Source organism: Brachyistius frenatus, unplaced genomic scaffold (assembly GCF_029030835.1).
Source record: "Brachyistius frenatus isolate BFR_SWC_R1_liver_20210118 unplaced genomic scaffold, ASM2903083v1 Contig_99, whole genome shotgun sequence".
Lineage (NCBI taxonomy): Eukaryota > Metazoa > Chordata > Actinopteri > Embiotocidae > Brachyistius > Brachyistius frenatus.
In genome coordinates this window covers 610,468-634,322 of record NW_027210698.1, presented here as the reverse complement: position 1 = coordinate 634,322, position 23,855 = coordinate 610,468, and the positions used below count along the sequence as shown (strand labels likewise).

General features: G+C 40.1%; 1 protein-coding gene across 1 annotated transcript; it reads left to right on the top strand.

The window, feature by feature from the left end:
• Window positions 1–4,790: 4,790 nt before the first annotated feature.
• tgm1l1 (transglutaminase 1 like 1) lies at window positions 4,791–23,166 on the top strand. Its single transcript, XM_069711355.1, has 14 exons — window positions 4,791–4,959; window positions 8,907–9,187; window positions 9,338–9,529; window positions 12,761–13,012; window positions 16,468–16,586; window positions 17,257–17,364; window positions 17,563–17,737; window positions 18,363–18,501; window positions 18,919–19,111; window positions 19,534–19,687; window positions 20,033–20,317; window positions 21,258–21,418; window positions 21,532–21,668; window positions 21,763–23,166. The coding sequence occupies exons 2-14, from the start codon at window positions 8,908–8,910 to the stop codon at window positions 21,905–21,907; spliced, it is 2,340 nt and encodes a 779-aa protein (XP_069567456.1). The 5' UTR covers window positions 4,791–4,959; window position 8,907; the 3' UTR covers window positions 21,908–23,166.
• Window positions 23,167–23,855: the final 689 nt, after the last annotated feature.

Below are 23,855 nucleotides of genomic sequence, written 5' to 3'. Positions count from 1 at the left end.
CCTGCATTTGTGGATGCAGCGATGGACTCTAATCACAGACAATGGTTTTTAGAAGTGTTTCTTAGCCCAGACTATGATTTCCACTACAGAATTGTATCTGTTTCAATGCTGTGCCACGCGAGGGCCTGAAGATCACAGCCATCCAATGTTGGTTTTTGGCCTTGTCCCTTGGGCACAGAGTACAGAGAGTATGCAACGGACAACCAGAAGTTAGCCGGCTCAGTGGCCAGAAGTCTGTGGTACACATGCTTTGCCCAATGGAGCAATTATCATATTGGAATACCACGCTTGACAAAGGATGTAAAGACTCTGTATGCTTTAGTAAAACTCCCCATTATTTGTAAAAGTCCCACACTACAGCTTTAAAATGAACTTAGTACAGGGGTCTCCAACCTTTCTTCCTCTGAGAGCTACACTGACAAAATGAAATTGTCAGAGAGCTACTCATGTTGAATAACAGCAGAGCTCCACCAAAGCAGCTGAATAAGATTCTCTTATGTGAGTAATAATAAATCGATATTCAACAAACACAAACTCAACCAGTAGCTATGCTGCTAATGGTTGGAGACCCCTGACTTGGTAAAACATGAACCTAATACTAAAGAAGCTGCAAAAGTTCCCCAGATCCTTCTGAATATTGATGCAGTTTACTGCAGTAGCCTTTCGTTTTGTGGTTTGAAGGTGACAACATAAATCGCACGATTAGGGAAGGAACAATCCTTCGACATTATACAACAGATTCTTAGTGCTTCTGCAACTACTTGATTCATCATGCATCAATGTGATAAGAAAAAGATTTGGGAAAGATTTATTTGAGGTGCACTTTCAGGTGATTCTTTAGTTGGGCTCAAGTCCCATCCCAAAGAAACGCTCTCCAAAAGATCTTTAACATGAAAAAAGAAAAAAGAAAAAAACTGATGTAGAAAGGCAAAATTCAAAGAATGCATTGAACGTATAATAAAAGAATCAATTCTGATCTGTTCTTTAGTAAATCATAAAATTTTCTTTTCAGGGAAAAAAAGGATTTCCTGTCAGAAAAGACTTAGATCTGTCATTAATACGCAGAGCAGACACTTAATCTTACATGCTCAAGATTCAGTTTAAAATAGCAACAACGGGGGTGAAGAGCAGAGAGACAGAGAAAGAGAGAAATCGTTTGTTCAACAGCACAGCTCCTGTTGGCTTTGTCTGTTTGTGTTCATCTCCAGAGCAACTGCAGTAGCACATGACTCAGCTGCCACACAGCAAACTGTGAATGATCTCTGCAATTGACAAAACTTTAAGAGCCCCACAGATGCACGTAGACAAGTTTCCTCACATCTCTGCAACACACACAGAGCTGTTGATGTCACAGACTAAACATTGTTATGAGTCAGAGCTTCATTATAAATCTGTTAAATACTCCACGCCCATTAATTATAGGAGCAATATTCTTTTAGAAATAATCATTGAATAACTCTGTAACTTCGGTCTTCATCTAAAATTATAATTTATTTTTGTGAAATAGTGTGGGTGAGGGAGAATAATGCTTTCACTTCAGTTATTTCAATTGCTGTTAAAAACAAACAATTCATAAATTGCATCAGCAAATCTCAATTTAAAGGAATTGTAATGGAAATGTAATAACGCCTACTTGTGTTTTTGGCGAGTTAGATGAAAAGAACGTACACATCAGCTACTTGTCCGTTAAATAGGGAACTACAGCCAGATATTGGTTTGCAAGTCAGCTATCCTGTTTCCATTCCTTGTTTCAAGATATTTCAACAAACAGACCTGCTGTCCAATGAGCCTACAGCCTATATAAGATATATATATAAGATATATAAGCCTAAAAGATGTCGTTTTTTTTTTTTTTTTTTTTTTTTAAATAGCCAGACTTGGTTAGCCAAGCCTACCTCATTTGCTAGCTGTGTTAAACTGAAAAAAAATGGCAGTACGTCAAAACATGAATAGTGTCCATAGAATATTGATTCCCTGAGCTCCATTTCGACCCTGTGTTGGCTTTCAGTCTTCAAGCTATAAGTAATGGTAGTTGGCCGCTAATGTACATGGGAGTATAATACGTTGGCATCATACAGGCGTATAGAATGTTCTGATTTATTTTTTTAATTATCATTTTTAATTTAAAACACACAATAAAGGTGGGTGTGCTGTGGCTTTGTTGTGCTTTTTACATCCGCCTGGGAAAAAAGGTCAGAACAACTTGATTATTATTTAACAGAGTCGTGTCAAAACAGCACATACCAAAAATATTCTCACTGACACTCCTTGACTCAGGGACAATCCTATTGTCCGGTATGTTTGCAGAGAAAGATCACTGCTCATACCAAACATTTTTACGTACAATGAACGACACCCGCTTATCCCATCACTGATTTCTCATTCATTTTATTAATACAATTTTTCTTAACACAAAGGACTCTCTTCTTCTAAATCCTAATGTGTCTCCTGCAGTCAGGGAGTTTCTGTGAGCCTAGTGCTGCTGTTTGGTTTCCCACGTACGTGTAAGAGCAGGACCGGTTCCCATCTGTTATACTCAGATACTCAGCGAACCCGAGTCACCTTTATGTTTCCTCTCACGCCCACCGCCCTGCAGAAGCTGCAAATGTCGCCGGTGCCATTCATCATGCTGCCGTCAAGCCAGCAGCATCAACAATGAGACTGGTAAATGGTCTGCACTCTTCAAAATACAAATACTGTGTGGCTGTAAGCAACAACACTTATCAAAAATAGTTTCACTGACGATATTGTCACAAAATTTATGAATCAGTTCCTCAATGTTGTCTAATTCATTTATAGGTTTCTTTTTAAAGTAGGCCATTTTCACAGCAGACATTTTGACTTGGTATAACTAACACATGAATAAACATGGCTCTGTTTCATGTTTCGTACAGTGCCATTTAAATACCTGACAGGGCCTCTTGGTCAATGATTAAAAATTTAAATTAATTTTTGTATCACAGTAAATCATTCACGTAATATGAAACTCTTATATTTTGTGCATATTTGAAAAGTTGCCTGTGTGACATGTTACTTTTAGTGATGTCCTCTTTGTTGCTGTACTGTTCACTTGGTATTTTCTGTTGATTTTTCCAACCTACTTATCTTGTCTAATTTCTCTCCAACCCTGAATCAGACTGCTTGACCCGCCCACTCCCACATTACCAGGAGACAATGTGGTATTAAATCCACCACCAACAGAATCAAAAACAGTTTCTCTCTTGGAATCCATGAGCCAGATCACCTGGCGTAAACAGTTAATGATCTTGTGCTTTTTTTAAAAAAAATTATGTTTTGGACTGAAATAAACCATATGCGATAATCTGGCACTTTGAAACAACATTTAAAATCTTCCCTTGACTTAAAGTCTGCTATTGTGGCCTTGTAGTCAGGTGGTTTGAACTGAGGATGGGACTTAAATGAGTCAGAGGTCAGAATTGGTTTGTCCTTTGGGATTTTCCTACAAACTAAAAAAGAAAGAAGAACTGAAAGGGGAAGTGAAAAAAGTAACAGTAAAAAGTAACATAAAAGTAAAACTGTGGTTTTTCTGGTTATTTTGGTCTTTTTTTATTGGATACAGACATGCTGCCTCTTAGCCTTATGTTTGCAGCCATAACTATGTAAAAGTGTGGCTATAATGTATCAGTGGTGGAATGTAACTGAGTACATTTACTTAAGTATTGTATTTAAGTACAAATCTGATGTATTTGAAACTTGAGTATTTGCCTTTGACACCACTTCATACTTCACTACATCTCAGAGGTAAATATTGTACTTTTTACTCCACTACATTTATCTGACAGCTTTAGTTAAGATTATGGTTGTTCATACTCTGAGTGTCCAGTGAAAACCATGTATCTCCATATTTAGGGATTCAGAACTGAAGGATTAAATGTTCCTTTAAGGGCTGAAAAAAATCTTCTACTTTGTAAACTAAACAATCTATTTAGAGTTTTTGAGTTGTTTTTAAAACATTTTTTAGAAAGGCTACATGTGGCTCTTACAGATCAGAAACAATACAAACATATGAAAATTTTATTTTACTCCAGAATAAACTATCCAACTTACATAAAGTAGTTAAAATAAGGATGACTTTAAATAACTACAGTGGTAAATGCACATTAATGCAGGTGTAATATTAACCCCAAAACCTCACATATAATAATAAAACACTGACAGAGAGCATTTACTGCAATAGTGTGTACTTCTGCCTTTGATGCTTTAGTTTGCTGATGAAACTCACATACACTTACTTCACTGAAGTTTTGAATAAAGGACTTTTAGTCGTAGTGGAGTATTTCCACAGTGTGGTAACCGATTAGTACTTTTACTTAAGGACCTTCTTCCACCAATATCATAGCCTGTATATGAAACAATGTGATCCATATGGTTCATCTTAACATTGTTATGATTTATGTGTAGAGCACTCATTATATGAATGGTCAGAGTTTTCCCTCTGACTTGACCTGTTGTTTTTACTGGGTGTGTACAGTCTAGTTTTTTAGGGCAGATTGAAGCGTGAAATCCTAACCTCTCTCCCATCCGCTGCTGTCCCTCTGCAGCCTCCACTCCCTTCCTGTAACGGGAAAGTAGCGCGTAACAAACTTTCTCTTCTCACTCTTCTTCTACCCGCGTGTAGTGTGAGCTCATCACTTCGCTGAACGAGTGACTGCGATCTTCGACGCACCAAGCCGCACTCCGCAGAGCCGGACCCCCCGGGTGGAAGTGGGAAACTTCACCCCGTCAAAGGGTGGGGCTGGGTGGGCTGAGCTGTGACGAAGAGGGGCGTGTAACGGCTTAAAGTACATTCCTTACAGGCTTGTTAGTATTCTGGTCTAAGACGGGAGCGAGTCAAGCAAAAAAAGTTTCCACAAGTTTTCATAGACTAGCTGAGAGATTATTACTGCGGACGAAGCAGACGTTTCACGGCTGATCCAAAGAATAATCCACGAAGACAAAGTAAGGTTTTCAGTCACTCGTTTCTTTTTTTTTTCTTTTTCTTCTGCGATAAACTTTAACTTGAAGCGGTGCGCGAGTAGCCTGCAGTGAAAGTTTTATAGGATAATTCTCCACAGATCCATTAAAGGAAGAGACATTTAGCCCATTTAGAAAAGGGCAGACTACTTGAAAATATACAATTCAATTTAAAATGTGGCCCTCTTCCAAGTATTTTCATACCTATATTGAACTTCATCACTTTTAATGTCTTATAGATCTTAATGAAGCTCAATTAGAATTTTTTTTGTTCTCATATCCAGCAAAAATCCAATTCTTCACCTCACCTGATTCTTTGGAGTTGAAGAAGAGGAGGCCTCTTCATCTGTCTGAACTCCGTTTGTTGTTAAAAAATATTTTTCATGTTTAATTAAAAACACAGTCAATTACTTGAAATATGTCCATGCCTTCAGCCTCATTGGTTTGCAGCCAAGCAGCTGCAGCTGATCCTTTTTTCTTTTCCCTCAGAAATCTGGAGGATTTTAAAGGATTTAAACAATTTGTTTTTCTGTTATTTATGTTGAAATTTCAGGGATTTACTGTGACATTTAATTTTTTTTTTTCTTTTCGAATTTAAGAATCAATTAACTTAACCCACATCCCCAGACAAACATGCCTGGACTTTTAAAGTTGGTGTTCTTGTTTGCGACCAGTCGAGTTCAATTTGCAGCACTTATCTCAGCGCCCAGTAGGCATATCAGCCATACCAGCATGCCAACACAAACTGACTAAAGAGAAGTGCAGGGCTGCAGCAGGAGAGGGCACAGCACAATGGAGGAAGTGGATACAAGATGAAGAACACTTCATTTCAAGCTTGGCTGATGCCCGTATTATAGACCCATTTAACTTTGTGCATTAAAGTGTGAGGGAAGAGCAAGGCTGCCAAAAAATTGGGTTTGTGGAATGGCTTTTCATGGTTTTAAGGGGTTCAATGGATAACTCTAATTGGCCAATTTTAGGCCAGTAGTAGGTGCAGTAGTGAGATAATGCTGAATTTTAAAAGGCCTGTCCAGACACAAATTACTAACGAAACAGCCAGAAAATCATTTATTCAGTTATATTTGAAAAGAGTCCATTTTTGCAGTAGTTTTGGGCCAATTATATGTGTATTTTGTATTTTATCACGCCAATTATTTAGTCTGAGTTGGTTGAAAAGTGAATGGAAATTGAACCCTGCATAATGAAGTTAAAGTGTGTTAACAGAAAGGGGGTTTTACATCTTTTTAATCTGCATGTTAGTTCCTTTTTTTTTTTTTTTTTAATTTTTTTTTTGTACTTAAGTTAGAGGGTCACTGAGTATGGCTTCAGTTTTGGGTGGAGTGCAAGCTGTCAAACATGCAGCTGATTTAATCCATTGTTTCTCTCACAATGTTTATGAATGTTTCTGCCAAATATTAGAAACCAATGAGGGGATGTTATCTGATCAGCGGATGAACTCAGGAAGTCAGAGTTGAAAAATTGGAAGTGAACATAATGTCACGCACACACAAATTTGTTTCACTATCGCCGCTGACTGAATGCATTCCCATCACATCTAAATCCCCAATCCTAACCTTTACCCTCATCCTAACTCTAATTTAACTTAATTCTAACCCTAAAACCAAGACTTAACCCTAAAAAAAGCAGACTCTTCCTCTGTGGATCTCGATCTTTGTCCCCACAGTGGCGCATGTCCCGGTGGGTTGGTGTGTATTCAGGTTGAAGTCCCCACCAAGATATAAAAACGTACACAGGTGGTGCACTAACAGAAGCATGATTTTGAGGGTTTGACACTGTGAGACGCCGCTCCCTACCACCTCTTCCTCAGCTGTTAGCTGCCCCTTGAACTCTTTCACATAACTTCGCTATGTCTTTTCCCCCAAATCCATCTGCTCAGCCTGTTTGATAGCCTCCTCAAATATTTAACCGTGAAAAATCAATGGTAAAGCAGCTACATTCGCTTTATCAAAGACTCTCTCACTACTGTCTGTCTGTATGAAATATGCAGTAACTTTCCTCAGACACCTCACATCACCCATCCAACCTCAAATTTTAGCTTCACTTGGCAAACTCAAAATTTGTAAGTATAAAAAAGATGTGTAGAGATGCTTACTGATCACATGCTAACAAGAACAAGAAATCATTGTCCATGCTCAGTCAATATAAATGTGCCTACTAAGTCAGTTTGCAGGACCTTATCACAAGAACAACATTTTAATTAGGTGGACACATTAAAAAACTGAGCTGCAGATATAATTTGATCAGTCATAATGACGTCGTGCTATTTTGCGAGGTGATGAAATCGACAGTGGAATTGTCAGTCCGCAAAGTAAAATACATTTTATGCATTCGGTCCCTGTTTGTTGGACCGTTGTGAAATCGCAGACCCACCCTTTAAATAATGACTAACAGTTTTGCTATCATTCACCATATTACTGTAAACCACCTAAACTAGATTGGAAAGTTTGACAGAAGTAGCAACAGCAGTAATGGGGGGGGGGGCAGGGCTTAGAAAAGGAAAGGCTGTTTGTAAAAAGGAAAGTAATCACTCTATAAACCAAGCGTCTCCAATACGTGTTTACTTAACAATGCTGCATTTTTCCTGACTATATACATTACAGCTGCTCATTACAGTTCATGGCTGTTTTACAAGAGCTAGCAAAACTTCATTGGTGCCTTAATGTTTGGGTAAAATAGATTTTTCTTTGCATGCAGTGCTGCACCTTTGTGTGGCTTTACGTTGGGATGGAGAGAATATGCAGCTGGTGAAGAGGGGGATGAGCAGAAAGTCCTCCACATTGAACTTTTCTTTTTATTAAACACTTTTTTTTCACTTTCCCAACATTTGGTATGTGACATTTGACCCTGCGTGGAAAATGTGAGGATGGGCAGGAAGGACAGGCTTATCTTCAATGTGACAAATGATCTAATTCCTCTGTGATTATTAGTGCAGTGAGTGAGGGTGTGGATGTGACAGCGTGATAAATGTTCATGATGTACTGTACTGTACATCTACAGCCGCAGTACATGTGCACACAAAGACACAAAGCTCTCCAGCTGCTGGGCTGCTGCAGATGGAATCCAGCTGTTTGTATGAGTTAGATCACACAGGGAGTGTACCCTACGAGAACAAACACTAAATACCCCAGAATGCTTTGAGAAAGCCTGGCGTGTTGAGTCCAAGTCGGGAACATGGTAGTTGTGGGAAAAAGTCAAAGAAAAGTATAAAGGCTGTTTCATGATGGGGAAATATTTGGTTAATCACTTTGTTATGAATACAGAGTCTCAGTGGAATAAAATGTACTGAAGCACATGTCCTCTACAATGACCTCTGTTTCAGAAGTTTGACTAAAAAGCCTCAACTTATTCTCTATCACAGAAATACATTTAGACAGCACATGGAGAGTGATACTTTCTTGCCTTAACACTACCTAGGTTGGGGACTGCACATAAAGTTGCAAAAAAACGTTAACTATATGTCTCCTTAATCTGTTATTTTCTTAAATAATTAATGAATAGTTTGTTGTATGAAAGGTCAGACAATTGTGCAAAATGTATATCACAAAATCTCAGAAGCCTAGGTGACGTCTTCATCTTGCTTTTTTGTTTGTTTTGAAAACAGTCCAAAACCTAAACATATTCAGTTTACCTTCATGTATGACAAGAAGGTACACATTCTTACATTAGAGAAGGTAGAACTGTTCCATGTTTGGCATTTATGTTTAAACAAATTGCTAGTAATAAGTCGACTGCTGGGATTACATCAGTCATCATTCAGTGGTCATTATTACTCCACCTTTTACTTTACAATTTGCTTATAAAAGCAGAATAATTCCCAAGTCTTATCTGCGTTTCATATAATTGTGTTGATTGGTATCCCAAATTTTACTCCTGAAAATGAAATAGCAATTTTTTTTTTACGTGTCTTCCAGCATGCCAGGTGAGCGGTTGACAGTAAGAAGCGCGTCAGAGATTGGGCGTTTTCCTGGAGGAGCCCCGCCCACCAGGGTGGAGCTGACCATTCAGAAGAACGGGGAGAAGAAGCAGGAAGAGGGAGGCTGTCGTCGCTGGTTCAGGAAGATGTGCCCGTGCTGCTGTAAGCGTCAGAACAGTAGCTCCTATGATGTGGACGTGACCAAACCCTCAGCACCTGCCCCGGTCCCAGAGCCCAGCAACCTAAAGCCTGAGAATGGAGAGGCAAAGGAAATGGAAGGTAGTCTCTGTCTATTAAAATGCATGGAACTTTTCTCTGCGCAGATTTTGTATCCTGAGTATATCATGCCAATTCCAACAAATATAAGACATCATTAGCAGGAGCAATATAGTCACATTCTACATTTGATATCCAACCTTCCTCTCTCAGAAATGAAGTTGTCGGTGAGTTCGGTGGACCTTCTGAGCTCAAAGACGGGTCAGAACAGACAGGAGCATCACACCGACCTTTATCATGGGGACGAGCTGATCATTCGCAGAGGACAGACCTTCCAGATGGAGCTGGAACTCAACAGGCCCTTCAATGCTGACACTGACAAGCTGCACCTGCACCTGAAAACAGGTTTGAGACTAATTTAATACCAAAATAGAATTGAATACATAAAGTGTAAAGGAATATCATCAGTTTGATCAGTAGCATCAGTACAGGTGTCTTTTTTTCTTATCAAAGTGCTTATACTGAAAGTTTAGTACTCTAGTGGTGGGGGCCCAAAAACATGCCTCATGCAGAAGAAGAAAGAAATAAGCCAGTGTTGTGCTACAGCAGCTGATAAATACGTGAAGTGCGGAAAGTATTGGATAAACAATGGAATTAACTAAACAGTGGACATATCTGGCTAAAGGTAGATAAAACGTTGAAATATTTGACCAAATGTAGATAAACAGTGGAAATATCTGATTTCAAAGTAGATAAACAGATGAAATACCTGACCAAATGTAAATAAACAGTTGAAATATCATAGTAAAAGTCAACAAACAAGTGAAATACCTGACTAAATGTACATAAGCAGTTGAAATAGTTTGCTAAAAGTAGCGGATAAACACCGCAATGTATGAGATTTGTTAAAATAAACATATTTGGACATGATGTGTGGTACAACAGTTGCTTATCAGACATGGGTGAGGTGATTAGTCAAACAAACAAATGCTTGTTGTTGGAGTGCTACAATCCATCATAAACTAATTTCCCTTTGTAAAAATGTCAGACTGAACCTTTTACTGATATTAGCTGCACGTGAAAACACAAAGGAACAAACCCCTGACTGCTCAGAGCATGAGAAATGTGGTTAAAATGCTGCGCATACCTTGCACGTCTAAACTGAGCAGCAGTTCAACTGTAGCTACACCACAAGTTTTGGATTCCTCCCAACAGCCCACAGTGTTAACGGTTTCCAGACCCCAGGACACCGGACACCCTCCTCTGGTATTTACAGGCTTCGTACAACACATTAGGGAATAAATGGCCGTTACATCAGCACACAGAACTGATTTGCTTTCACCTGCTGCTGACTTAGTTACACAGTAAAAGAGAAGGAGAAAAAGGAATTAACACATCCATCTATATTCAACAAACACCGATTACCATCATTTTCACACTCACATTTGCAGGGAAAAGGCTTTAAGTGTTGCTTAAAAAGCAGAGATTTGTATAATTGTAGCTTTGCGAGCTGTTATTTTGTTCAATCAGAAGGCTGAATGAGAATTCAGAGCCTTTTTTCAATGAAGACAAAGTTGTTCCAGTTGACAGTGTTTTTCATTGATTTCCCGAAAAATACACAGAGGTAAGAGAGGAAGGGTGGGGAGTCCTCGATGCAGTCAGATGGAGAACAATGGTTTCTTGGTAAACGCTATACTCGCTGCAGAAAATGGCAGCACAGCAGGATGCCACAAAGCAAATTACTCAGAGGAAACCATCCAATAAGTTTGAATCCTGCTCGTGGGCTTGTTTTTCCGTAGCAAAATATGAAGTCACTGAAAAAGGAGCATTTAAGGAAATTGTTTGAAGACAACCCAGACATATCTAGGCTTTGCTTTAGGCAGGGATGTGTGGGTAGTGCAGTGTTGGAGGTTTTCCAGCTCCATAATGTTGTTTATTCAGAGAAACTACGCAACTGCCCGCTGTAGGGCTGTGATGCATGTGTGGTTTACAGTTTGGTATGGTTGTCATTCATTGGAAATGATTAGCTATTACTACAACATGAATAAGTGCACTCTTTCTCCAAACACATGTTGCAGGATGTCTTTCCTCCGACATTGCTGCAAATTTGATTTAAAGTTCGCTAAGAATGAAAAAATTAAAGAGAAATGAAGAGCACTGTGATTCCTTGCGAGCTGAATTTTCACCCATGTTTTAAAGAAAATGTTATTTAAAGATATTTTGTTTGCACACAAGACTATGCGTGTATACTGTAGTTAACAAATACATGATGTACGATCAAATAGTCCAGAGACTGCTCCTGTTGCTTCTGAATGTAAGCACAGCAAAGCGACGTTCAGGGAGGAGGGAAAACTATGTGTCTCCAGTAAGTATTCCAAGTTTGGTCGATTGATCAAGAGCACCTGAGGTACATATGTTTTTGTGACTACTGGTATGAGCACATCTGCGATTTCACTGTGGACTTGAGAAGAGAATGCACATCAATAAACCAGGCGAGGCGTTTTGAGTGAGATTTGCGTTGTAAACGGGGCAGAACCTCAACGTCCGAAGAAAGCGCCTCAGGTCAGGAGTGCAACCCGTTGGGTTTTCTTTGACATTCGTGGGGTTGTGCATCGTGAATTTGTCCCCAAAGGGTCAAACGGTCAACCCCGAGTTCTGCTGTGATGTTCTGAGATGTCTGAGAGAAAACATTCGACCTACACTGTAGAGCGATGGCACTTTAGTTCTTGAAGAGTGAGATGATAACGCGCAGGTTTCATACCTGCATCAACACTATCTTCAACCACTATCCAATTTAACTCTGACTTCTTTCTGTTCCAGAAAAACTGGACACAAACTTTGATGTGCCACTCTGACCATGTTTCTGGTCCAATGCTGAATTTGCAAATGGTCTCAAACCAGTGGTCACAAAAAGATGTATGATACCGGTGCCGATGTACATTAAGCGACCAAACTTGGAATACTTACTGACAAAGGGTTCTACCTTTCCTCTTTCCATGCATGTCACAGTGATGTACTCCATTTCCGTGAAACATGAACAGTCTCAGGACTTTGGCCTTCGTACATATATGCTGTCAAGATGACTTTCAGTAACGCGGAAAAGTAGCATTTTTTGTTCGACCTTCAAAGGTTTATTCATTTCAAATGAAATAATCTGTTGTTCATTTATAGACAATGAGGTCCTAGACTGTTTTAAAGGTTTTATTCATGAAATATTTTTTCAATTACATGTATGCAAGAGCATTTACAGTTCTGCTGGCAAATCAACTGCATACATTTTTTACATGCAACTGAGTTGGAGGAGAAGAAAGATACCATTTACACATCAGTCGATTACTGCCATGAGACTGCTGGCTTGTTTACAGGTTTCATTTTAAGCTAAGCAACCGTCTCCTGACTATAATTTCATATTGAATGCATCAATATGAGAGTAGTACGATTTGTAAGTTTATGTTAAAAAAAAAAAAAGATCAGAAATCTGCACATAAATTCAAAAGAGCATATTGTACCACATAATATGAGATATAATACAATACATCAGGCTTGTCATTGTAACAAATATTTTTAGTGTTTCTTTGTTTTTTTGTACTTTACCAATGCATTCTCATTCAGCTTATTATAAACTGTGTGGTGTAGGTCCCCTACCCATGGTGTCCAAAGGCACCCATGTCATCATTCCACTGGTTGAGCACCTGGAGGACGAACGCTGGGAGGCCAAGGTCGTGGAGCAGAGCGGCAACAAGATCAAGATGTCCATCAACTCTCCCGCGACCGCTGTGGTCGGCCTGTACGGGCTCACCGTCACAACTGGCTCTCTGAAGGGAGAGGCCACGACCACTCACAACTCCGCGAAGAACATCGTCATGGTCTTCAACCCGTGGTGCGAAGGTGAGCTGACGGTGGGTGGGAACAGGGTTTACATGGACCGAGGGGAGGAATCTGGAAGAGAGGAAGGAAAGAAGACGAGGTGATAAGAGGAGAAACTTGAAGGGAAAAAAGATTACATAATATGTTTGGAATTCATTATATACTTGCTGGATTAATATTCAGTTTGAGGCAGAAAATAAAAAAATAAAAATAAATACTGTTCTGTCTGATGCAGCTCACAGGAAGGATAACATACCTTCTGTGTAACACGTATTCTATCAGCCTGATAGCAAATACTTGGACAAAATAGATGTCTATCTGTCCATTTAATCTCCGAGAGGAGTCCTAATATAATGTTATACGTGTGAGAAAGGCCAGCTCAATCCATGAGTGTGTTGCTGTCCATCAAATAGCTGCAGCGTGACTCTAACTATGGGAGTTATATAACTCCACTGGCTGCGTTTCAAGACTTCTGGCACACTTGGTTTGGCCACTTAAGCACTACTTTCAGCTACATTTGAGATCAAAACAGTTTGTGTTTGAGATGCAGGAGACCTTCAACTTGCCCCACTTATGAAATATTTATGCATACAGACATGATTTTTAACCTTTGTTTCTGAGAGCTGTACACACTACACCACATGCAAACAAGCAGATTAGGACAGCTTCGACACAACACAAGCACAGCATTTAATAGAAAAAACACAAGCAAACACAGAAACTGTCTGCAGATTTAGAAGACACAACATTTTTTTTTATCCTTCGAATGATATCATTAAATGTGAAAGCAGCTGTGTCCGCCGGCTTTAACCTTGTTAGTTAAGTTCAGAGCCTGCAACCCGGGAGCACATGAATCAAATCAGATGTAGTTTGTTTAATTAGTTTAGCTAACAGTCAGATAAGCATGAAGATTCTCGAGGACAGTGAAGATTCTCCTTCTTCCAGGTGATGGTCAGTCTCTGTTATCCAAAGACAACTGGACTTGCTTCAAATTCTCGGAGAGGTTTCACATCTTATGTGAAAGGCTTCTTCAGTTCTTCAGAACGGTTACCACTAGATATAGTTGATATCTTTGCTTGTTGAACTATAGATAATCACGACAAAGTTTAGTCTGGGCATAACAGCAGATATTTGCAACGATATATCAATCATGCTATTCGAATGTTAAAACAGAAGTCTTACATGTCTCACAATGATCCCTTGTGAATATTTCATATCAAAACTATTCATACCGGCACAATGCAAATTTGAAACATTTGTTTAAAAAAAATTATGAATTGATTGGTATCAGTACATTCTTTAAAAAAAAAAAAGATGGATTCAACGTCATCCTGTGATGATGACCTCGTCCTGTTCTTCCGTTCATTCAACAAAAGAAGCAGATTTTGGTTCATTAGCCAAACCTGCTGTGCCACTGTTGGCTGTTTACTACAATCTTTACTACTTCCAAATGTAAAGCACATAAACTACTCATTACGCTGCTAGCCTAGGTTTATGCTCAACCCAGTATCACAGCAAAATGTGAAATAGCCACGCTTTGGGCTGTCAAGGCGTGAAAGTTACACGTTTTGAAAGCATGAAATTTACACACCACGTAAATGTTATGTGCCGCGGGATTATGTGACCAAGGTAAGAGGCAACAAAACACTTTTTTTGTCAGTTTTAACAGAATGGATTGGTGGCTTGTTGGCATTAGTTGTGGACTGCCATGTGGGATGATGAGGTTCTAACCCAGGAAGTGACCATATTTATGTTGAGTTGTTTAAAAAAAAAGTGAAGTAAGTCTTTGCTTTTGTGAAATTGTCTTAACATCTAAATTCGGACTGACCTAAGATCTGAGTCTAAAAGGTCTTTGTGAGCTGTGGTCCGTTGTTTGGTCTTTAAATGCTAAAAGCTCCACTGTCTTCACCAGCAGACTGCTCGCTCCAAGCGTTTCACTGCTAACTGCTGCTTAAACAATGCTGACAAGAGCAGTGCGAGTGAACCGAAGCAGTGAAGGTGTGGACCATGAAACAAAAACAATTAGTGAAGAGATGCTTAAAGCCCTCTGTAGAGCAGCATGGGATAATAATGATCAGTTTGACCAACACATATAGCTCCTCATCTTTGAAACTGTGTTTATGAACAAATTAAACAGTGTAGTGGGATTTATCACTTTTATTTCTGACGTATTTAAAAAGTTAACAGTGGTCAGTCTCATTTTTATCAACTAAATGCTTATTAGTCTCTTTTATTCAGCTAAGAAAGAACGAGGAAATGAGGTCCGTTGTTTATTCGCATTGAGTTTCACAAACTATCTGTACAGGATATTTGACAGAAAGAAGCGAACTTGCGAGGCAGCGAAATAGAACAACACAGTGGACCTGGATTTGATCAAAACAACCAACTGTCTGTCTTTCATTATGGGTTTGCTGATTTTGGCAGCATGCCCAATCTCAACTTCCCTCTTTGAATCTCTTCTTCCAGAGACCAATCTCTTCCTCGTGCTCATAAAAGTCCAAATCCTACAATTGCTGTATAAAACGCCGCTGGGTGAGGGCAGAGTAATCCCTGCAGATGGTAACAACCCATCCTCTCCCTCTGTTTACTGCCTCCATGTGTATTTCTTGCTGTGTTGTACCTCTTCCAACCAGCTCTGCTCCTTTCTTTGCTATCTGCTGACCTCACTCCATCGCCCCGTGCTCCGGCCTCCTCCTCCTTCTCCGTATCCTTCTGTGTGTTTCTATTTCTTCCTACATTCCAGGGATATTCAGTAAGAAGAAAAAAAAGCACAATTATCACAGCTGTCAGATACTTCCAGCTTCATCTCCCTCTGCCTTAAAATCTCAAGACGCTGCTATGCTTCACTGTCTCTCCCTCCCCCTTTCCTTCCCAAGCGTAACTTCCCTTCTTTCTGTCAATCATCCCCCCATTGTTTACTGCTTTCACATTTTGTCCCCTTTGTCGTGTTCCTCTTCCCCACCCGCCGATAGATAAAAAGGAATGGGAAAAGATATACACAGATTTGTAAGAGGGAGCACGCCTAAGTCTGTGGCACTGATGTCACTCAAAACAGAGGGTTTTCCATAAATGAGTGTGGTTCCCACAAGGTCCATGGAGTCATTGTGTTTCTTATCCATTTCCTGGCCTTGGGGATTCGTTTATATAATATGTGAAGAGAAATCACATTCTTGAGCGGTTCAGTCACCGAAGAGGTGAAAAAAAGCACAGATTCTTGGTCATTTTCACAAACAGAGAGGAAGTTGCAATATAAGTAATTTATTAAAATAAATCTTACAGAAACTGGTTTTCTTATGTTCTCAGTCAAGGCCGGTTTAATTGGACTGACCTTTCGGGCTAACTGCAAATGTATGTATTGTAAAAATATGATTTTTTTTTTTTTTTTTAATATATGGAATAAAAAACATTATTCTCTAATTTGTATTTTCATTAATATAATGCCAAATGAAGTTATAATGTGTTACATGTGTTTCCAGAGGACACGGTGTTCCTGGATGATGAGGAGGAGAGGAAGGAGTACGTGCTGAATGACACTGGGAGGCTTTACTACGGCACAGAGAAGCAAATTGGGGCCCGTACGTGGAACCTTGGGCAGGTATGGACCATCAGGACAAGATGTGACTTGAAAGTGCTTCACACTTTCTTTGTTCATTACAGCACCATGTGCCTCTGGAACTCAGACAAGTTTCACTTCCTACTGATGAAGGAAATCTTTAAAAATAGGTTTCAAAATACATTTGTTTTTTGTGTAATGTTTTTTTCCCCAGTATTTTCAAGGGATTTAGATACAAATAGGTAATGTCATTAGGCTTTCCTTTGCAACACATTATTCCTGCTGTAGTATATGTGATACAAAAAGCACATTCTTGTGGAGCATAGCAAAGTGTAGCTTATTTAAGCTTAATTTTTCTAATTTTTTCCTTGAAAATTTACAATGTAAAATATCTCTATTTCGTTCACTTTGGCGGCACCTCTGGTAATAAGCAGAAATTGCAGCTGAGTTGTTGGACCTCACTTCCCAGAGATCCAAACAGTGTTGACTGTGTGACCTCAGTAAACTGGCAGTTGAAGAATGATCCTTTGCGTAAAATCCCCTATAGTCTCTGGCAGAACTCTCCCTGCTGGTCACTGACTGTGTGTGCTGCTTGTGACTTTTCTCGATAATGTCACCACAGAAACCCAGCTCATTCAGTCTGTAATGCAATGGCTTTCATTAGTAGGCCAAAGTCTCAGTCACCTTTGTCTTGTTCCTTTCTTTGCTGTAGTTTCATGAAGGAATCCTGGAAGCGTGCCTGTTTATCCTGGAGAAGAGTGACATGGCACCATCTGGTCGAGGGGATCCTGTCAATGTGGTCCGGGTCATATCAGCCATGGTGAGCTAACATACAAATTCAAGCATCTTTTTACAATAAAAGAGAAAATAAATATTAATTAGAATAAAATACCGCTATTTTTTCCTGGTACTTAACCAGGCTTTCAGAAAAACTGACCCCTGAATGATTTTATTGCATTTATTCCCAAATGTTCTGAAAAAAATACAAAGGAAACGACCTTGTCACGACTCTTTTCAGATAAATGCTCAGGATGAAAACGGCGTTCTGGTTGGAAACTGGTCGGGGGATTACTCCGATGGAGTCTCCCCTGCGGCGTGGAGCAGCAGCGTGGAGATCCTGAGGAAATACCATTCCACAGAAACGCCTGTGTCATATGGACAGTGCTGGGTCTTCTCCGGGGTCACCACAACAGGTTAGTATGAGAAGAAAATAAAACAGAGAGTGTGTTTGACGGTGTCAGTGACAGAGAAGGGCGTGTTTATGGAGGCAGGTTGAGCCTTAGTGGGTGGTGGAAAGCTATGTGGTAGTCATGTGAAAGGAGGGTGCTGTATGTGTGTTCAATGAAAAAGCCACAAGGGGATACTCTATGTTGTGTTTCCCAGTGTTCATGTCTATTCGATATAACAGTCTCCAAATCATTGTGATCATGGTTTTCTGTTTCCCAGGCCCTTTTCATTAGCTCTCAACTCTGTAACAAAACCCCTCATTCATTTTGCATGCATGCAAGGAACCTCACATGACAGCGGGCTGACCTTAGCACATAGCGTTGCACCTGATAGCAAGCCGTAGCTCATATACACCCGACAGTAAATATCTTGCATTGGCATTCCTGCCATACCTCCTACTTTTGTCTCAGATAGAGCCACACGTGTCGCTTTCATTCAGCCAGAATAATGAAGTTCCCTGCAGCCATGCAAATGTCATCCTTGTAGAAATGTCTGCGGTGTTACCATCTGCAAATTCAATTCAGATATGAAACGGCCTGCTGAAATTTAGCTTTAATTCATCTGTGTCTCTCTGTCCGTCTCTGCTTTCAGTGCTGCGATGTCTCGGCATACCCGCCCGCAGCGTCACCAACTTCCAGTCTGCTCATGATACCGATGTATCCCTCACCACAGATGTGTTTTTGGATGCGGATATGGAGCCGATCGATAAACTCAACAGTGACTCTGTCTGGTAGGTTGCGGAGCTTCCCGGGGCCGGGCCGCCACGCTATTAAAATCACCTGTTGCTCAATCCATACCTCAGGAATGCACCGTATATTTAGATCTGTTCCAAAAGCACTCAAACGTGACACCCCTGAGACGTCATGCACTTTCAATTATCTGCAACTCCTCTCAAAGTGCAGGGGATAATGTTTCTACTATGTGGTGGTAGTGTTGTCCTTAGAACGCCCTACGACATTCTGGGTGCCATTTCTCATTCCTTTTGGCCACTTTTTACATCTTTCCTCCCCCAAAAAAACAAGCAGGCACTTGTTGCGAGGTAGCTAAATTAGCCGGTGGTGTCAATACTTTTCATCTAACTCTTGGCAAACAAGTGAATAAGTGTGTGTCTGCAAGTAAAAGCCATCTCAACCCTAACCACTCTCAGGAATTTCCACGTGTGGAACGACTGCTGGATGGCCAGACCAGACCTGCCTCCTGGCTACGGAGGCTGGCAGGCTTTGGACTCCACTCCCCAGGAGACCAGCCAGGGCACCTTCCGCTGCGGCCCCGCCTCTGTCAACGGCATCCGCTTCGGCCAAGTCTACCTCAAACACGACACGCCTTTTGTCTTTGCTGAGGTGAGTGCCAGAAATGAGCAAGTGGAAATGAGCAAGTTTTTTTTGGTTTTTTTTGATGCGCTGCGATAGTACATCAAACTAAAGTGCAGGTGTTTAAGATTGACAAAGACGGTCTTTGTAGCTAGAATAACTAAATCAGGCACAAATCTAATAGATATATTAGATGTATTGCTTTTCAGCAGACGTCTTCTTTTGTATCAGCAGTTATAGATTCTTTTCTTGAGTCTTTGATTCTCCGTCAACGAAGAACCAAACACACCAGTTTTAGTCAGAGTAGAACTGTATAACTTTCCAACAGTACAAAAAATAAATAATGAATTAGTGTGATGCATACTTTGGTTCAACTTCATCATCTGTAAAGGCAAACGTCCCATGTACTCAGATGTTGGAGCTGATCAGGTTTCTTGGTATTTCCCTGTCAGGTCAACAGCGATAAGATCTACTGGCAGGAGAACCTGGATGGTACATTCAGCCAGATCCACAGTGAGAAGAAAGCTGTGGGCCACTGCATCAGCACCAAAGCAGTGGGCTCTGACGAGCGGGCAGACATCACACACCTGTACAAACATACAGAAGGTACTGGCAGGCATATTTTACTTGACTAACTGCAAGTCTAAATTTGATTCATGTCCCAAAACCAAACCGAATAATTTCTGCACTACCTGGAACGATCTGAAAAAGTAATGATTTAATCATTTTATTCAGCATAGATCATTATGCTGTTCGCAGATTCCCCTCATCTAACCCTTTAACTGCTCACCTGTTCTTCACAAGGTTAAAATATGCCTCTCTGTTTGCTTTGTTTGGAAGGACTGTGCGCCATATCTCTTATAACTTTTAATAAATCCTGAGACCTGAGACAGAACGATGTGCACTCACCTTCTCCTCCCTCTCCTCCCGCTCCTCCCGCTCCTCCACCAGGTTCGGAAGAAGAACGCATCGCTGTGGAGACGGCTAGTCGCTATGGCAGCAAGCCAGACATGTATTCCAAAGCCATTGCAGAGGATGTGTATGTGGAGGTAAAGATGGATGGCGAGGGGCCCAGGATGGGTGCTGACGCCCAGCTGAGCATTGTGGTGAAGAACTTGAGCTCGCAGCCCCGTCAGACAATGCTGCACAGCCAGGTGGCCGTCATGTACTACACGGGTGTGCTGAAGGGCGCCATCAAGAAGGAGACGATGCCGGTGGAGCTTTTGCCCAATGAAGGTTGGCTTTCCACTGAGCTTTTGAGTTGCTCTAAAGCATGTATATATTTATTTATATCTTTTTTTTTTTTTTAACTATCAATAGATTAAATGTTTGTATGTATCTGTGAAAGAAGTTGCTCACAGTGACAATGAAGTCAAAAATGATGAAGACCTGCAACTTTATTTTGATTCCCTCTCATTTCTCTGAATGTATTGTCGGCTACACAAGTAGCTCAGCACGAAACAGCGGTCATCAGCTGTAGCTGCTAAAGACATTATTCTTATGTGTTGGTGGAGAACTCTTATAATGTCCTGTTTATGATGTAGTTGTGTTTATGCACATCTTCAGTGCGTAAATAAGCAACTATTTGCTACCAAGTAAATAGGTTATAGGTGTTAAAAGCTTGTTTCTGCTGCACCCAAGTGGCAAAAAAGTTACTGCATGTTTTTAAAAAAAATTCTCCCCCAAACGACAATTACAGGATAATGCTGAATGCTAACGTGTAATGTCGTAGTAATACAGTAAGTCAGTTAAATGAGTTTGTTGCACAGCAGGTTCTGTTTAAAGTTTGCTAAAATGATCTAACATTAGCCTCCACTATGAACTACTGGTCATACCAAATGAAAAAAAAGCAGAAGCAGCAAAACTCCTGGGAATTTTGAATCAAGCAGTGGTCATTTTATTGCTTATGGCTTTAACTTTTTATTTGTAATGGGATGAATGTGTTAATTCTTTTTTTTCAATGTTGATCATTATGCTTTAATGCACAGAAACCGTCAGGGAAGCTCAGCTGTTTTGTCTTGTTTCATTTTTTTTATGCAAAGCTAAGCTAACCAAGTGCTGGATGTAGCTTCGTGTCGACCGCACAGACAGGAAGTGGTGAAGAACTATTTCTGTCAAAGTATTCCTTTCATAAAAGGTAAACGTCAAACAATAAAATGAACTCTTCTCCACACAGAGAAGACCATTAAGTGGATGCTGCCCTACCAGCAGTACCAGAACCAGCTGGTGGACCAGGCAGCCCTGATGCTGACCCTGTCTGGAAGAGTCACTGAGACCCAACAAGTGTTAGCCAACCAGACCTCCTTCAGGCTCCGAACTCCTGACCTCAACATCACAGTAGGAATCTTATTATTTCATGTTTGTTCATTTAGTCAGCGTGCTTTGCCTGCAAACAACATCAATTCTGTTTAGTTTGTCCTCCCTGATTTATTTGAATGTTTTTCTGGCAGCCTCTGGGAGAAGCTGTGGTTGGTAAGGAGATGGCAGCCAAGATTACCTTCAGCAACCCGCTGCCACGGACACTGAAGGGCGTGGTGTTCAGAGTGGAGGGCCTGGGCCTTCAGAAGGGCCATGAAGTGGTCGTTGGGTAAGAACAGATCTCCCACTCTTTTACCTCTCTATCTCTTCCCCTCACATTTTCTTCTCCAGACTAACATCCTCCTCCTCTTCGTCCCTTTCAGTGACGTCGACGGTCACTCCACCGTGACACTGACAGAGCACTTCATCCCCACCCAACCCGGACCCAGAAAGCTGGTGGCGTCTCTCGACTGTAAGCAGCTCTCACAAGTGCACGGAGTGGCTAACATCGTTGTCCTCGGACAATGAGAGGGAGCCAACAGACTCAGCTTCTCTCACATCACTGTTTTCTTATCAAACATAAACCGAGAGCCTCTAATTATATAAGGTGTGCCAAGTACCTGTACTTTAAACTGTTTTCTTTTGTACTGCAGCAAAATTTGAATTTTTGAGGTTTTAAAACTATGAATCGACAATTAACAACTGTAGCATTATCAGTGTCATTGTATTTTGTATTATTACTTTAAATAATATAAATTCACACCTCTGCCTTGCTGCAGTGGAGTATACTGCAGGATTTTAATGTATGCACAGGAAGTGTTCGTATATAAAAGTTACAAATCTACTCTAACACTAGTTCATATCAAGACACTGAACAAAACATGTGAAGGTGCAGAGGGTCAGGCTGTTTTGTGATTATGTAAATATATATAGTTTGTCATAATGTGAAAAGTATTGTCAGACAAAATGAACCTCACATGGCTTAAATGAAGGGAGGGCACTGGGACATGTTTGGAAAGGGAATGGTGTTCAAATTGGCGTTGTTTTCAAAATTGACAATTTAAAAAAAGGGCATGTTTTAATTTCCCAATTTTGTTTCTGTCAGTATTGTTGAATACTTTTATTTTACCTACAGTTTACTTAATACAAAAAAAAAAAAATCAACCTGTAAAGACGCGGCTAGAAGGTTATTTTAATAATCAGATGAAATGCAGTTTTCATTATGCATCTTATTTTAGTGCTCATAAATCTGAAACATCTCCATTTACAGAATACAGCTGATGTTGCTCTGTATTTCCTGTGCCTGTACCAGGGGTGTGCCATGTTGATATAATTTTTCATATGTTCAGTATTCTGACTTGTTGATATAATGACATCATACTCCATGAAGAAGTTCAGTTTTGTTGAAGTAGTTTGGTTACAACAGATCAGATGCAAAACAAACCACAGCAACAGAAACCTTTATGTCAACATATCAAACTATAACACTTATATTGTTACAATTGTATCTTCCTGATTTTTCAGTATTTTGTCATGACATCGAAAATATCATCATCGCAGGAGAACACTGAAATACTGGGATATTATTTTAAGGTTTTATCACCCAAGAAACCACAGTGGCCTTAATTCCTCTTAGCTTGACCCAGTTCTAGTCTCTTTAACTTCAGGCCTCAAAGAACAATGTGAAGGAAACTATTTTAATATAGATCATCATATTATTTATCTACCTGGAATGTTTTATATGTATCGTCTGTGTTGTGTTAGTAATAAAACTCACAGTGAAACGACGGCCCAGCTCCTGACTCTTTTTACCTACTTCCATTAAACGAGCCCTCACCGGTGAGAGGTGAGGGGGGATTTAAAAATGATGTAATCTGAGCTTCACTGGGGGAAAAAACAGGTAACTTTCCATCTCTGCAATTTGACCATCTTTTACTGAGCACGCAATACATAATTGCAATGCATTGTGGGTGGTGGACGTAATGATGACTTAATTCATCCGTGCAAGTCGAAGCAGGTGACACACCTTTGCTGCTTTGCATCATTCAAGATGACTGATGTCTTGCCAGGTACTTTAAGCTGACTGAGCAGTGAATGTTATGTTGTCATTTTTTTTTTTTACTCCACTGCACTGATTTAACAATCAAGAGTTACAACAAGCCGTTTCACATGAAGGTTTCAGAAAACCTTTTAAGTCCATAAAGAAACTGATAATCGTCAATAATATTGAATTTTTTTGGCTTCAGTGTTGTGACGGTGCACTCATCAGATAATTTAAAGGAGAGTTTTAGGGTTTATTTGACTTACAACACTTTAGTTTTGCTCTAAATGTCACTAACACAAGCCATTCTGCTGCCTGAGGACTTGGTCAGATGCTTTAAGTAAATGTTCTATTTCTTCTTTCTTCTCCACTTTTTTACATTTGTAATGTGGAACCAATGTTGATTTGATCTGACTACTTCTTCCACAACTGACA

Coding starts and splice junctions, on each gene's coding strand:
- tgm1l1 (XM_069711355.1), top strand. CDS start 8,908: ATGCCAGGTGAGCGGTTGACAGTAAGAAGCGCGTCAGAGATTGGGCGT. Junction 16,587..17,256: donor GTACGTGGAACCTTGGGCAG/GTATGGACCATC, acceptor TCTTTGCTGTAG/TTTCATGAAGGAATCCTGGA. Junction 21,419..21,531: donor CTCCTGACCTCAACATCACA/GTAGGAATCTTA, acceptor TTTTTCTGGCAG/CCTCTGGGAGAAGCTGTGGT.